General features: G+C 56.6%; 1 protein-coding gene across 1 annotated transcript; it reads left to right on the forward strand.

Moving 5' to 3' along the window:
• The first annotated feature begins 4,709 nt into the window (after nt 1-4,709).
• Nucleotides 4,710-9,661, forward strand: LOC117887111 (olfactory receptor 6N1-like). Its single transcript, XM_034789353.1, has 2 exons — nt 4,710-5,632; nt 9,367-9,661. The coding sequence occupies exons 1-2, from the start codon at nt 4,710-4,712 to the stop codon at nt 9,659-9,661; spliced, it is 1,218 nt and encodes a 405-aa protein (XP_034645244.1).
• Nucleotides 9,662-16,277: the final 6,616 nt, after the last annotated feature.

Below are 16,277 nucleotides of genomic sequence, written 5' to 3' on the forward strand. Positions count from 1 at the left end.
TCTCTCCCTTGACTTAGCTGTTGAACTTCCCAAATCATTATTTAAAGACTTCAAGTCTCTGAGAATCCTCCAGCAAGCGATTCCTGCCCCATGCTGCGGAGGAACACGAAAAACCTCCCGGGCCTCTGCCAATCTACCCTGGAGGAAAATTCCTTCCCGACCCCAAATATGGCAATCAGCTGAACCCCGAGCATACGGGCAAGAGTCTCTAGCCAGACCGCCTGGAAAAGTTCTCTGTAGTAACTTTTAATATCCCATCACTGATCATCATTATTGACTAAAATCACTGTATCGCATCAAACCATCCCCTCCATAAACTTATCAAGCTTAATCTTACCCCATTTCTCAGGTCCCCTTATCTCATGAATGCATTCCCATAGCAACTTGGCATTACGACAGAAGCCCCCAAATTGTCGCTATCGGGCATCTTATGGTATTAACTGACACATGGCAGCATATTTTCCAGCCTATAGCTGCACTGTTTCCAGATTATCGGCAGTTGACACGTCTTTTACGGGAATCTTACACACTACAGGGACAAAGCTATTTTTCAGTCAACTAGTCATGCCCAATCTGTTTTAGGACTAAGGCCTTATGGGGCTGAATATCTTACAGGCCCTGTAGGGTTGCCAACTTTCTGACTGAACAAAACTGAGCACTCTTGCCCTGCCCCTTCTCCGAGGCCCCATCCCACTCCCTCCATCCCCCTTCCCTCCATCTCTCGTTCTCCCCACCCTCACTCACTTGCTTATTTTCACAGGGTTGGGGAGGGTCCCTTTTCGACCGGGTGTTCAGTTGAAAACCGGACACCTGGCAACCCAAGCCACCTGCAGGTCCTATGTTACAACATGAATACTTATATTTCACCTCTATGTACTAAGTCTACTTAATATATTTTATTCTTGGCTACACGCTTCTGTCTCTACTTTTAGTGTAAAACTCCTCTCGGCCTTTGCTATGGAACACTGAGCAGGGCTTGTAGAACCACTGCTGAGCGGTATGATTGGGGTATGGAACGGTTTCCATATGAGGAGAGATTAATCAGACTGGGACTTTTCAGCTTGGAAAAGAGACGACTAAGGGGGGATATGATGGAGGTCTATCAAACCATGACTGGTGTGGAGAAAGTAAATAAGGAAGTGTTATTTACTCCACTTCCAGGCCGCAGGGGAGAACAGTCAATGGGCCCCCGGTGGTGCCCAACAAGCTGCCAGCTGCGCTGCTGGGCGTGCTCTTCCGGCATGGCCAGGGCTTCCACATGCCCATCCGGCTGCCTTAACCGCCACCAGTACCAGCCCATGCAGGCCTCGGCGCCGACTACCAGATTTCCTGGGGGGTGCTTGAGCCCTCACTCCGTCATAGGCCCAGTGTGGGACCAGCAGGACAAGCAGCCCCACAAACTGTTGGAGGGAGCCAGTGGGAGTCGGGCTGGGAGCGCGAGCCTCTGCCTGCAGCACCCACAGATGGTTTCTTACCAGTACACACCACTTTGAGGGTAGGGTCACCTCCCCAGCCAGGCTGTCTCAGGCAGCCGCCACGCAGGGCTTCAGAGCAGCATCTGGAAGGGGCTGGTCCTTCCCCTTCCACTCCCAGCATCTGGGCCATGCATCACCCAGGCCCCACCTCTTTCCCCCCAGGGCCTCCCAGGGTGGGGCAAGTGGGGCAATTTGCCCCAGGCCCTAGGCCCCTCAGGGGCCCCGCGAACGCTGGCCCGGCGGCAGTCCAGGACTTCAGTGGCGGGGGGGCCCTTCAGTGCTGCCGAAGACATGGAGTGACTGAAGGGCCCCCCGCCGCCGAAATTCCACTGAAGACCCGGACGACCGCCGGGTGAGTACAAGCACCGCAGCTCCCCCGCTTTGCCCCAGGCCCCCTGAATCCTCTGGGTGGCTCTGTTCCCCCCCCTCCTCCTCTCCCTCCCCCCAGTGCCTCCAGCGCACCGCCAAAGAGCTGACGGCAGTGGGAGGGAGGCACTGGGGTGGGGGGGACGAGTTGATCGGTGGGGCCTGCAGCTGGCAGGAGGGTGAGGTACTGGTGGATGCCTCCTCCTTCTCATAACACAAGAACTAGGGGTCACCAAATGAAATTAATAGCCAGCAGGTTTAAAACAAACAAAAGGAAGTATTTTTTCTACACAACGCACAGGCAACCTGTGGAACTCTTTGCCAGAGGATGTTGTGAAGGCCAAGACCATAACAGGATTCAAAAAAGAACTAGATAAATTCATGGAGGATAGGTCCATCAATGGCTATTAGCTAGGATGCAGAGGGATGGTGTCTCTGGCCTCTGTTTCCCAGTTTGTCACTGGGAATGAGTGACAGGAGATGGATCACTTGATGATTCCCTGGTCTGTTCATTCCCTCTGAGGCACCTGCCATTGGCCACTGTCAGAAGACAGGATACTGAGCTAGATGGACTTTTGATCTGACCCAATATGGCCGTTCTTATGACTGTGTGTTATGACTCTCTGCACTCTGTGCTTCTCCTCAGAATAGATGAGTCCATCTACATAGCTCAGTGGTTTGAGCATTAGCCTGCTAAACCTAGGGTTGAGAGCTCAATCCTTGAGGGGGCCACTTAGGGATCTGGGGCAAAAATCAGTACTTGGTCCTGCTAGTGAAGGACCTTTCAAGGTCCCTTCCAGTTCTATGCAATAGATATATCTCCATATATTATCTCAGCCCCCAACAAAGAGCTGTTCTTCCCTGGCTCAGCCTGTAGAGACTCGCAGATTTAGCTCTGAGGGTCCCATCTTCAGGTCTCCCTGCATTGGCCATGAGGGCAGCCTGTCATACTCCCATAATGGAAATGAGTCTATATTTTCTGAAAAATAATATCCAATGTTTACTGACAGAACAGTACCCAATTCCTTCCTGGCCTTGTTTCTATTTAAAAATGATCTGTTTTCCGTCTCCAATCCAGAGCGAGTTTATTTCCTTCGGGAAAGCCTGTCCATCGGGGAGTAAAAATCCCAACAACAATTATTAGTTGATATCTCTGGGGCCGTTTGGAAGCAATTATATTTCTCTTTCCTTGGCAATGTCATTTATTTCTTTTCTAGAGGTTGGAGGGACCAGGAGCCCTGTCTGATGCCAGGTACGTACCGGCAGATATGAGATCTTGGGATCTTTATTCGTGTGGTAGGGTTTCTCTTCCTTTCTAGTCAAGCTTCCTTTACTGGGAATATCGGGTTTGTGTTCACAGCACCCATAGCTGGCCCATGCCAGATGGCTTGGGCTCATGGAGCTTGGGCTGCAGGACTGTTTCATTGCTGGGTAGATTTCTGGATTTGGGCCGGAGCCCGAGCTCGGGAGACCTCCCACCCCGCAGGATCCTACATCCCAGACTCCAGCCAGAGCCTGGAAATCTACACAGCAATGAAACAGCCCCACAGCCACAGCCCCACAAGCGTTGGCTGGCACATGCCAGGGGCAGCTTTTCCTTCGCTGTGCAGACACACCCACAGGGACTACAGTGCTGGAACAGACCCGGTCCTATGCCCTGATGCGTTAGAAGTGGGTGAAAACACAGAACCTTTTGGGGTCTTTCGTGCTAGTTTGTTTATGGCCTGAGACTGAGCGTCATTAACATAAACATTTTCATCAAGGGCTGGGAAGAGCCCATAAAATCATCACTGAAAAAGTTTGCAGATGACACACGACTTGGGGGAGTGGTAAATAATGAAGAGGACGGGTCAGAGCGATCCGGATCGCTTGGTAAACTGGGAGCAAGTAAATGGCGTGTGTTTTAATCTGGCTAAATGCAAATCTATACATCTAGGAACCCAGAATGCAGGCCATAGGTACAGAATGGGGGACTTCACCCTGGGGAGAGCTTGCAGTCAAACCTCCCTGTCCCCACCTTCGAGACTATGCACCACAGCCCCATGCCAGGTATCCAGCTCCCTGGGCCCCAGAGCAATTCACAAACTGGGGTCAGATGGGTGTTCTTCAGCCTAACACATGGGGGGGGGGTCCAATCCTGCAAGTGTGCTCTGAGCTCGCCCACCGGCTCAGGCCCCTGTAGGGAAGCTTACCCAAAATATGGGGGAGGTTCTGCCTTACAACTTGTAGCCCAGTGGTTAGGGCTGGCTCAAGTCCCCGTTCCACCTGCAGGGGGAAGAAACGGTCTGAAGGCAAGGGACTGGACTAGAGGACCTCTCGAGGTCTCTTCGAATCCTACACTTCTACGAGTCTGCAAAATGCCCTTTTGTAACACTGTGATATAGGCTCCAACTCCTGGAGCACCCATAGAAAAAAATTAGTGGGTGCTCAACACCCACTGACAGTCAATCTTTCCCCCCCAGCACCTCCCATCCACCGGCAGCCCCCCCCAATCCACTCCTCCCCTCCCTCCCTCCCAGCACCAATCAATTCTGTAGAATGCAGGAGGCGCGGGGGGGGGGGGGGAAGGGGGAACACTGGGGGGGGGGGGGGGAACTGGGTGGAAGGGGAGGGCCAGGTGTGGGAGCTTGGGGGAAGGGGTTGGGTGGGGGCAGAACAGGGGGGCTGAGCTCCCGCTGGGGGCCCAGAAGAAGCCGGCGCCTGTGCACTGTGATCTAACGTGGTGCCAAAAACTTATTTCCACGTTGTTTTTTTCCTAGTAGCTAGCGTGCGGGACCAGAACACAGGACAACTGGGTCCTACTGAGGACAAGCACTAGGTATTGTTATTATTACCTTGCTGTCGTTACAGATCAGCCCAGTGGGGGACATGGAAGCCTCCAACGAGACATGGGAAGCTGAGTTTTTCCTGGTGGGGTTCCCAGATCTCGAGCGCTTTCACCTCCTGCTCTTTAGCCTCCTGTTGTTCACCTACTTACTCATTCTTGGTGGCAATGCTGCCATTCTCCTGCTTATCCGGGCCAACCTGCATCTTCATGTCCCCATGTATTATTTTGTGGCCATCCTGTCTTTCTTGGAGGTGTGGTACACCACAGTGACCATCCCCAAGATGCTGGCCAACCTCCTGGACAGCAGGAAGCCCATCTCCTACAGAGGTTGCCTCCTGCAGGTGTATTTCTTCCATGCGTTGGGCATTACAGAGGCCTGTTTGCTCACGGCAATGGCCTACGACCGATACTTGGCCATCTGCAAGCCTTTGCACTACCCATCTGCCATGACCCCCAAGATTTGCCTGTGGCTAGCGGCAGGGTGCTGGGCATGTGGCTTTATGTGGCCCGTGCCAGAAATCATCCTGCTCTCCACGTTGCCCCTCTGCGGGGCGCACCGCATAGAGCACCTCTTCTGCGACTTCCCCTCGCTGTTCAGCTTGGCCTGCACTGATGTGTCCACCAGCACCACCATAGACTTCGCCCTCCACTCCTTCGTCATCCTCGGCCCGGCCACCCTCATCCTCTTCTCTTACGTGAAGATTCTGAGCGTCATCATCAATATCCAGGACTCGGAAGGGCGGCGAAAGGCCTTCTCCACCTGCGCCTCTCACCTAACTGTGGTACTGGCCTTTTTCGGCACCACTGGTTTTATGTACATCCGCCCGGCACAAAGCCGACCTTCATACCACGACAGGGTGGTGGCGATGGTCTATGCGGTGCTAACCCCTCTTTTCAACCCGCTAATCTACAGCTTGAGGAACAAAGATATTCGGAAAGCCATCAGCAATCTCATGAAACCCCGGTGGGTTTCCCCTGTAAGCAAAGCAGAGAAGGTCTTCAGATTGTAAACGCTCTGCCACCGATTTCTGGGGTGACCTCGGGCTAGTCACCTAGCCTGGGATTTTTCCAAGAGCCTCTAGGCACCCAAAGTAGAAATAGGGTGGTTAACACCCTCAGGCCTTGTCTAGACCCAAAAGCCTTGGATCTGGATTATGAGACTCACAAGCCCCCCCCCACAGTGTGGACACAGTTATATAGGTATACCGTGCTTTATACTGGGATGGTTATTCCCATGCAGGAAGGCGAATAAGCTATACCAGTATAAGGCACCTTTATCCCAGTATAATGGCATCCACACTAGGGTTTATACCATTATAACTATTGGAGCCCAGGGACCCTTTGTTGCCAGCTGGCAGAGGGCCTGGGGAGTGGGGGTGCACAGACTTTTACAGGGATCTCCTGGGCCAGATATATGCATCATGAATCACCAAAGGATGGCATGCGAGGTCTCTACTGAGAGCCAGAGGCCCCGTGGTCATCGTAATCATTGTGAAATGTGTGTAAGGATCATATTTAAGGCGTCATGTATCTGTACTGAAAATGATGTTCTTAAGGGAAACAGATCACCGTGTCTCGGACCGGTTGCTTTCCGGCGCGGGTCACTAACGCTTCTCTCGCTGTCGGCTCATTGTGTGTGGTCCGCTTCACAGTGGCAGCCTGTTTGCACAGTAAGTCTGATGCTCATCGAAATAGTGTGACACTTACAAGAGGGAGACGCTACAGGCATAGATGCTGTCTCAGCATCCACCGGCAGCCCCGCCGCTCAGCTCCTAGTCCTACCGCTCCCTCCCAGCGCCTCCCGAGTGCTGCAATCAGCTATTCAGTGGTGTTCAGGAGGCACTGGGAGAGGTGGGGAAGGAGTGGGGGCAGGAAGAGGCGAGGTGGGGGTGGGGGTTTGGGTGGAGTGGGGATGGGGCCTGGGGCAGAGTGGGGGGTCAAGCACCCCCCGGGAACTGGGAAACTTGGCACCTCTGCCTAGAGGAACAAAACAATTGACAGGGGGCTGACTATGATCAAAGAATTAGCCTGGTCTACCAGGTAATGCAAGAAACCACACAGCGTCTTCCGTCATGGGGGCACGACTTGTCCCACGAACGGAAGCTCACAGCCACGCGGGGCTGTGAAATGGTGGAGGGACTTTATATGACGGTTGCTCATCAAAGTATCTCCCTAAATAAGTCTAGGGTCTAGAATGCATATTGTGATTTTATTTGATATGTCGCCATCTGTTTTCTATACTTGCTACTGGTAGAATCTCCATCCCTTTGTTCAATCAATGTATACTTGATTTCACTACAAACATGCTGACGTGCTGTGTGATAAGCGGCGAGGTGAACTGGTAAGCTGGGAGTGGGGGACTGTTCTTTTGGGACCTGCGAGTCTGTGAATACCATGAGCATCCAGGGGAACAGGGGCTGGGCGTTCCAGGGGGATGCTCGGAGGACTCGAGGGTCGGAGTGTGCTGACTGCCAACCTGCAGAGAGACAGCAGGATCTGTGTAGGCTGAGAGGCGAGTGCTTGGACTGCCAGTGAAATTAGGGAGCTGACACCCATTAGGCATACACAAGCTAAAGGCCGGTGGTTGAAAAGCGCCTCACACCTGCGGTGTCCCTGGGAAGTGTCACAACCGTATCACTAAAAAAAAATCACATGCCCCTAACCAACATAGTTATACCAAGACAAAATCTGAAAAGCCTGAATCACTTTGTGCCTCATCAGTGCAGGGGATAATTCTAGGCAGCGTCACCGACTCCCATCATAAGCCTAATGCAACTTTCTTAAACCCCTAGCTTCTGGAATCACGTGTGTGGCATTTTCTCTCCCGGATCATTACTCTCACCAATATTTGCAGCAGTTTCACCACAGTCATAGTGTGGGTTAGGTCCTGGGTTCCTTATTCTGGGTGCCTCCACTCAGGGTCACAGACCCAGGAGTGCTGTCCCGTGAGAAATCAAGGACAATCCAACTAGTTGGCAAGGACTGTAAAGCCCTGTACACAGGAGACAGTAAAGTCCATAAAACAAACTCCAGCCAAGAAATGATTTATCAGGAATAACAGCGTAACACTGGGGGAGAGGAGACTTTTCGAGAACAGGAAAATAGGATCTGGGGAAGGCAGGGGATAAGGTTCATTAATCATTATTGAGAAATAAGCCAGTCTCCTACCATCTATCATGCACAAGCTCCTCCCAGACCAGCTCCCTCCCCGGTGCCTTCCTAAAGCAGATGGTATGCTGACACTCCGTGTCCTGAGATGGTGTGTTGTGGTGCCAGTTGGCTTAAACAGAAGGCTCCTTGTTATGGATCCACAGGATTCGAGCTACATCCCAGCTTTTCCAAAACCCCTGCAGGGGGCTTGACCCAGGAGGGGTCCCACTCTTCCTTCAGGGGAGGCCCTGTGGTCTCCATGCCTCCCAGACTGAGCCCTGCTCCTGCCCTCCTGCTCAGCGGTTCCTCCTGAGATAGACGGCTGGTCAGAGACTTGTTCCCTCTTCAGGGCCCGTTGCCCCTCCGTGACTATTTGCAGCGACACCAGGCAGCCTCTTCCAAGCAGAGCGGGGTTTATTAGTCAGCCGGGACCCAGCATTGGGAAGTCCATAACTTAGCACAGAGGAGCAAATATTCAGCTAGTGTCCAAATCAGCCAAATCAGGGCTATCGTGAGCCGTGCCACTAAAGAAACCACCTTGGCTTCCTCCCTTTGTCGCCCAGTCCCAGGGGAGCTCCCCGACCTCTACAAAAGCCAGGTCTTATTCTAGCCTCCTGTCACCCTTCGGTCCATTGTCCTCATGCTGCAGACCCCTGCTGAGTTCAAACACTCTGCCTGCTGGAGTTTCCCATTGTTAGGTGTCAACTGTTCCATTGTCTCCATCGGTGTGAGTCGGTTTCAGCCAGCCCTTTAATGACCTGCTCATTCCACCCCAGACACTCACATGACCCACACACCTCAAATCCCCCATTCTGCCCCACGAGTGGCTCTTTAACTTTTTTCACACCCCGTTTTGTAGCAATTCCTAGCCAAGTCCGTCCCTGCCAGGCATATCACACAAAGATACTACAGGAAATTCCCACTTCCTCACACTCCTTTCTTTATCTCCACCCCTGGGTGAGAAGGTCTTCTGACTCCAACCGAGCTCTCTGGTTCCCCCCGGTCTGAACTCCTCCTGTGGGCTCTCAGCAGCCGGTACTGGTGCCTGACCACTTTGGGAGGTGAGTGATTGTGCAATACGTCCCCCAAACTGCCCCACTAACGCAGCCCCTCAGCAGTGACCCCTCTGCTTGTATCTGCGTTACAGCAGCCCGTCTCACAGCCACACACTGCATGCACTGGCACCATCCTCGTGCCTGGATCCAGTAGAGGTCCCTGTCGGTTCAGCCTTCCCTGCAGGTTTGGTGGAGCTGGGGATGGATTGTTCTTGGGTGTCCGTTGGCGAAGGCCATGAAAGGCGAGTTTTGGGCAGCATTGTGGGCAATGGGAAGGTGGGAGGGACGCACAAGTCTTTCCCTGTCATTTCCTACTTGTGCGATTGAACGATCCTTGTAATTTTCCATTAAATAGAATTCGTTCTGATTGCTACAATCCCTTCCCTGCGCATTACCCAGATTTTAAAGCTTTATCGGGTTTCTCTTGTGTTTGATTCGAGCCGCCTTCACGGAACAGAAACCTGTTTCTTCTCCTCTGAATTGTCTTATGAAGCCTGGGCTTTAGCGACAGGTACCTGACCCTAGCCATGGCCTTTGTCACACACCTGTCCATGTCAGCGGATCCCGGCCTGGTTAAGAAGCAGATGAATCTGGCTCAAGGAGAGAAGCTGAAGAAACGAACAGGCGTGTACGACTCACCAAGCCCGGGCAGACCCAGGTTTCTATCAAACCGGTTCTCCTGCCCCCTGTTCCCGTCCCCCATCCCCAGCACAGCACCTCAGAGCCTCCAGCCACTGACTGGAGCCTTGTCCCATCAGTCTGGGGAGCTGCAGGTCCCTGCGGAGTGATGGGGCACCTACACGTCCCACTGCAGATGGGCGTGCACCCAGCGCTGGGGTCAGAGCGCTTTGTCCAGCAGTTTTCACGGTGCGGCGCGTGCCAGCCAATCTCATGGACCCGCCCAGAGCACACAGGGCAGATCTGCCCCGACCCCCTCTCAGCCCCCGCTGAGCTCCCCCTCCACCCCCCATCTGATCCAGCCAGTGCAGGGCTGGCAGGAAATATGCAAACGGGGATCTGCCCATTGTGTTTGTCATGTGTCTACCTTCACATCACCAGCAGATGGCAGCACATGGCCAGGTTCATCCATAGCGAGCTGGGTGTCTGGCAAAGGCTGCCCTGCCTCGCTCCCAAGGGGGTGACTCTGTGCTAAGGGTCTGGGCTCAGGCAAAAAGTGGGGGCCCAGGCCTGGCCCGAGGAAGGGGGCACTGCCAGGGAGACTGGGGGGCCTCCCACACTGTGTAAAGTCCAGACACACGGACAGAGGGGAGGGAGACAGACACATGGACAGAGACACGAGGCCCCAGGAGGCTCCAACACTTTATTCGTGTTAATCATTCAGGATGGGGGGACTCTGCAAAATCACAGGCCTTGAGAGAAGAAATGTCCCACCCCCCCCCCCCCCCTGAATCCCCCCATGTCCCTGAACCCTCCAGTGGTGCCTGCTGCTCGAACCCCTGACAGTAACCCCTGCCCCGACAGTGCCCCCTACCCTGCCATCTCCCCTCCCTCTGACGGTGTCCCCTGCCCTGCCTTTCCCATTGCCTCCTACAGTTTCCCCTGACCTGCCATCCCCCCAACCCTCCAATGGCTCCCCCTGCCCCACCATCCCCTAGCCTCCAAGCACACCCCCGCGCCGCCATCCCTCACGCTGCCCAGGGCATCCCATGCCTTGCCATTCCTCCAAATCTCTGACAGATCCCCCTGCCCTGTCATCCCCCCCAATCCTCCAACAGTGCCCCCTGCCCTGCCATCCCCCCAAACGTGCCCTCTGCCAGGTGGGTGCAGCGGCTGCCTCATAGCTCGCATCTCATCCAGGCAGGCATTTGGGTTGGTTTTGGGGTCATTCCCTCTGCAGTCCCTGCAGCCCTTGGTGTCACAGCACAGCAGGGGCACGTCGGGCAGCCGGTGCCAGGCCTCCAGCAGGCTTTGGGGATCCAAGTCCCGGTCCTGCCGGTAGATCTGCCGGAAGACGAAAGCCTTGTAGTTGTGGTCGATGGGGCGGAAGGTGTCGCTCACCATCTGTAGGATGTTGTGGGGCCTCTTCACCAGCAGGCACGTCCCCGCGCAGGGCGAGCGGACGGTGAAGAAGATCAGGCAGCTTCTCTCGTTGTAAGGCCAGGCCAGGAGCTTCTGCACGGGGCTGTTCTGGTCGCCCTGGAGCAGGCGCCACTCGACGTGTTCCCCTCCCCTGCCCAGGCGCTTCATCCGGGCAGCCACAATGTGCCCTTCGTCTGGGTCGTGCAGGCTGCCCTCTGGGTTAATGGCCGCCTGCATGTCCTGCAGTTTGTTCCTGCGCAGCATCTGTTCCAGACCAGATGGGTTCTCACAACTGGCTTTCTCCAGGCTGACGGCGAAGGCGTATTCAACAGCCAACCCATCCCTAAGGGAAGGCAAAGCAAAGGGCAGTGAGGAGACGTGGGGCTCTGAACAGCTCTGTCCCCAGCCCTAAGCGGCAAATAACTGCACCTCAAGGCACTTGGGTTGGGTCACACATGGCGCTGTCACTGGCCGGTTCTAGGCTCTCAGGGCTCCAGCCTGGGTCACGGGTGGGGTGACTTCTCGGCCAGGGGTCTGGAGCAGGGGAGCCCAGGGGTCACTCTGGCAAAAAGTGGGGGCCCAAGCCTGGCTCAGTGAAGGGGGCACTGCCAGAGAGACTGGCCAGGCCTCGCGCACCCTGTAAAGCTGAGACATGCAGACAGAGATGAGACAGACGCACAGACAGATGCATGGACAGACGCACAGACAGATGCATGGACAGACAGGATGCTCTGACACTTTTGGTGTTAATCACACGGGGGGATTGGCACCCCCATTCCTCTATGACATGGTGGAGGCTGCTGGCAGGGAAACCCCACGTTGGTGCAGTCGCTGCCCCATGGCTCAGCTCCTGTCCAGGAAGGCGTCGGTGTTGTTCCCGCTGCAGTCCCGGCTGTCGCAGCGCAGCAGGGACACATTGCGTAGCCGGGGCCAGGCCTCCAGCAGGCTGTTGGGATCCAGGTCCCGGTCCTGTCGGAACGGTCCTCTTGCCATTTACCAAAAGCTGGGCTTTCCGGACCATGGAAAATGCCCCGTTTCCAATAACTGCGGGATCCCGGGAACGGTTCTAAACATTGATGGCAAAAGTCACAGGCGTTTTCGCTGAAAAGGAAACTTTGCACAGTCCCAGGTGTCTTGTGAAAACCGGCATTTTCCTGGGCAGGAAAAGGCCATTTTTGAGGGGGAAATAACCCCATTTTTTGGACAAATGTCCCCCATCTAGCTCCAGCATCCACACAGCTGATGGAGTGAGTCTTCCCAGCCCTTGGGATCCCCTAGTGTAGCCAGACCTTTAGACCTAAGTGGGGAATTTACACACATCCCCTTTGCCACCCCATGGGCCCTTCATTGCAAGGTCTGGGGCAGCAAGACCCGCCCTGGGGCAGCATGAGCGTCCCGCTGTGCCCCCTGCTGCCCAATGGGGGGACGTGTAAACAGGGCTAGGGGAGGTGCAAGGATCCCCAGCCTGTGGGGCTGGGGAAGCCTGGGCCAGAGCCCGTGAGGGTGACTGTCCCAGCTCTGCCTGCTTGGCCGCACTGACGTCAACGGTCCGGCCTGTGCGGGGTTGGGGCCTCCCTGCTTGTGAGCCCAAGGGAGCATCCCCTGTGTGCTCTTCCCCCACTGTGGGGGTCACATAGGCCCTTGGGTGGGTCCCTTACAGTCTGTCCCTTTCTGCAGGGCCGGAGGGTGGCCATTTTTGTTGCCATCACTCACAAGGCCTGATGTCCCTGTCACTGACCCCAGAGGAGGGGAGCAAACCCTGAGGCGCTGGGGAGGCAGCTCCAGGTCCAGATGAGGGACGGGGGGCACAGCCCTCTCAGACCAGTGGGCACCCCCAGGGTGTGGCCCAGTGGCAGGGCGGGCTGTGGGAGGGCTCTGACATGGCCCTGGCCCCAGGGCATGTGGAAACTGGGCTGGGTGACCCGCAGGGGGCTGCGTGGCTCTGTGGGGTCCCAGCTATTCTGGGGCGGGGGTTGGAGAGCCGGGGCCTGATGGGAGCTTCAGGGGGTGGGTGTGTTGGGGGAACACAATGTGCTCTGGGGGGGATGTCTTTGATTAGGAACCCCCATTCCCAGCTTCTTTTGACCCATTGTGACTTTGATCAAATTTCCCCCAAATGACCTGGGATTTTGGGTGCCCAACTTGAGACGCCTCAGCGAGGCTGGACTGACAGAAAGCGCCGCCCTGGCCTGTGACATAGGACATCTGGGTTCTGTTCCCAGCTCTTCCACCCGCCCGCACTGGTTGGGCAGGGGCGTGTCCCTTCCCCTGGCTGTGCCTCAGTTTCCCCTCCTCCCTGGTGTCAGTCTGGTCAATTTGGATTCTGAACTGCTTGGGTCAGGGCCTGTCTGTCGTCATGGATCTGTGCAGCGCCTGGCGCTGTGGGTCCCGGATCTCAGCTGGAGCCCTGGATGCTGCCGTGTCTCACGTTGGGCTCCCAGGATCCCGAGTCTCGGCCGTAGCCCCTGGTACGGGGCTGTAATTCCCCCGGGGTGGGGCTCCCCAGACAGGCAGAATGCTGCGCTAATCCAGCCTCCCTTCGCTCTGGCTCGTTACAGATGGGCGCCCACCTGATGCAGCAGAGACCCCAGTCCTGGCCTTGCTCCCCTCACCTTTCTCCAGAGCTGGCAGGCGGGGAGCAGAGCAGGGCTGGAGGGGGAGGAAGAGACGCTGGGCGAGAAGATCCACGGGCCAGTCAAGATCCAGCCATTAACACGCATGATGTGGCTGCGTGGCTACTCCAGAGTCCCCCCCCTGCCCCCGCGCCCAGAGCCATGAAAGCCTAGAGAAAAGGGTGTTAAAATCCAGCCCCTCGTGGCCTCCATTTTGCTGGGCTTTGCTCCTGTCTCTGTCCCCTTTGCCTACATCCCGCACGACCCAGTTCTGCTCCCCCCGGCAGCCACACGCTCCCTGCATCCAGCTCCCGTGCTCACACAGACCCTTGGTGCCCCCCGCTCTTTGGACAGCTGGGCCCTGCCTGGGTGTCTGGGGCCGTGGCTCTGCCCGGGCAGACCTGAGGGCACTGTGAGGGGCTGGCGTGGACTGACTTGTGAACTCTGCTACTGCACTGGCACTGCCATAGCGAGGGGCCGGCTGATCATCCCAGCTCCCCCCGGCCCTGGGGCCTGTCCTGGGAATTCACCTGCCCCCGGGTGGGGTGTGGGGTGGGGCTTTGAGTCACCGGTGGCTGCGTCACGCTCTGCTCTGCTTCCCTCGGCCATTCACAGCAAATGTCTCTGGCTGGTGGCACCTTTGCTCTGGTGTAGGCCCAAATCCCGGCCCAGAGCGATACCCGCGCAGAGATGGTTTGATTTGATTTAATGCGGGTGTCGCCACACACTTGTGTTGCCGGCCTTGCTTTGCTGGTGGTTTGGGGCTGGGCTGGTTGGACCCTTCGTTAGCCGGGGAGGGTTTGCAGGATGAATAAAATCTCCAGCGCACACGATGCCACTTGGCTTCATAAGCAATCTGGGTTGGAACCAGAGAGAATCTTCGGCACGTTGCAGCCGACTCGGGAGCCCAGAGATTTCCCCCCAGCTCGCCTCCAAATTGGCCATTTGATTTTAACTGCTTGTCCAGGCCAGGACGTCCCTGAATGGTGTCTCTGCCCCAGTGCAGGCGTAACCTCTGGCCTGGCCCCGTAGCACAGGCAGCCCCGTCCCACACACAGTTAAGCAAGCGGCACCTGGAACCCAGTTCTAAGTTGGCAGCGTCTGTCCAGTGCCGAGTGCCCTGCACCTGTTTCAAGAGCAGGATGGTGAGCGACCTGGGGACTGGCCCAGCTCACAGCTCCCGTCAGACGGGGGATCTGGTGTCACGGCACCGTGTGTTCCTCCCCCATCTCCTGCCGTGTTGCTTTGATTTGTTGCATGTGGCCACTAGGAGGCCTCCTGGGCACAGGGGTTCACTCCAGTGGAGAGGGGCTGATTTAAACCCACAGGGGCTCTGGCCCTCGCTATGTAATACCTCTGCTTCTCCCCACACCAAGGGGGTGTGAACCGAACACAGACACAGCCCTGGCCTTCAGGAACACCAGTCCCCAGCGCTGCCCCTCCCCACATCCCACAGATGGTGCCCTGAGGCGGGGACCAGGGGGCCCATCCCACAGGAACTGCACTTTTCCCCCTGCTGCCCCGCAGCCCCAAGCAGGAGCCCTCGCTCCCCGGGCAAAGCCCCGCGAGTGTGACAGGTTCAGGCTCTGGGCCCCGATCCTGCGCTTGGGGAATCGGAGCAGGTCAGTGGGAGTCACTGGGGCAAGGAACATTGACCCCGCCCAGGATGGGCCCACGGGGAGCAATGGTGCATGAACGGGGCTTGTTGGGAATGAGAGACCCCGCCCCTGGGAGTGCAGAAAGTGGGGTCCTTTCTCAGGGGTTCAGGGGGCCCCATGGGGGCACCATTCCCTATGACAGGGGCTCCCAAACTTTCCCCCCTAGTTAATGAAACTTTGAAAATCATCCATGTGTGTTCAAAAGCTGTGTGAAAAAGCGCAATTCCCACTCTCACCACACGGGTGCAGCCCAGCTCCAGGACCCAGGTCATGGTCTGGGTCATTGTGAGCGTGCAGGCAAACTTTACCCAGTGAAATCTGGGGGGGGCTCAGCACCCGCCGCACCCCTTGTTCCCACACCTCTGGCACCCTGGCTGCAGACTCCTATTGTGCACTGGGTTCCTGGCTGGGCTGGGGAGGGACAGGACGTCTCCTCTTCCCCTGGATGGGCTGCACCGGAGCTGGGTCAGACCCACCCCGGGGGACCTTCCTCCAATTGCAGGCCGCTCTGCAGCTCCCACCCACGCTGCCATTTTCCCTCAGGCCAGGCCGAGGCAGATGCTTGGGCCAGGCCCAGCCATTACCTTGATGGTCCTGATCACCAACCGCCAAGTCCCGATCCCGGGGCCCCATAGCAATAGCTCCTGGGGTGCGGCGGTTTGGAGCGGGAATGGCTGTGAACCATCCAGCCTCCTCCAGCCACCCTGGGAGCAGCCGGCCTTTGAGGCCGGCCTGATCTCCATGCCCTCTGCCCATCACCAGGCAGCTCTGATTTGCCCTCTGCCACCCACTGGGGGCACTGGGCTCCTCCAGCCCTGGGTGGGAGCTGTCGCCAGTCACCACTCTGCCCACGTATACAGTTTGGGGGGTGTCAATACCGTCATGTAGCCCCCAACTCTGCCCAGGACTGTGTTGCAGCCCACAGTTTGGGAACTCTGGCCACACGGGATCCTATTATGGGGGCACAATTCTCTACAGATCCTATAGGGGGCACTATTCTCGGTGGGATCCTGTAATGGGGGCACCATTCCCTTGGGATCCCATGGGGAGGTTTCCCTTAGAGCTCGTCCCCACCGTGGAACAGGCAGCCGGAC

This window comes from Trachemys scripta, chromosome 14 (genome assembly GCF_013100865.1).
Source record: "Trachemys scripta elegans isolate TJP31775 chromosome 14, CAS_Tse_1.0, whole genome shotgun sequence".
Taxonomy (NCBI): Eukaryota; Metazoa; Chordata; order Testudines; family Emydidae; genus Trachemys; species Trachemys scripta.

What these genes read in the sequence shown, in the direction of transcription:
- LOC117887111 (XM_034789353.1), top strand. Translation starts at nt 4,710, where the DNA reads ATGGAAGCCTCCAACGAGACATGGGAAGCTGAGTTTTTCCTGGTGGGG. An exon ending in AGCAATCTCATGAAACCCCG is followed by an intron (nt 5,633 to 9,366) that starts GTGGGTTTCCCC and finishes TGTCTTATGAAG; the next exon opens with CCTGGGCTTTAGCGACAGGT.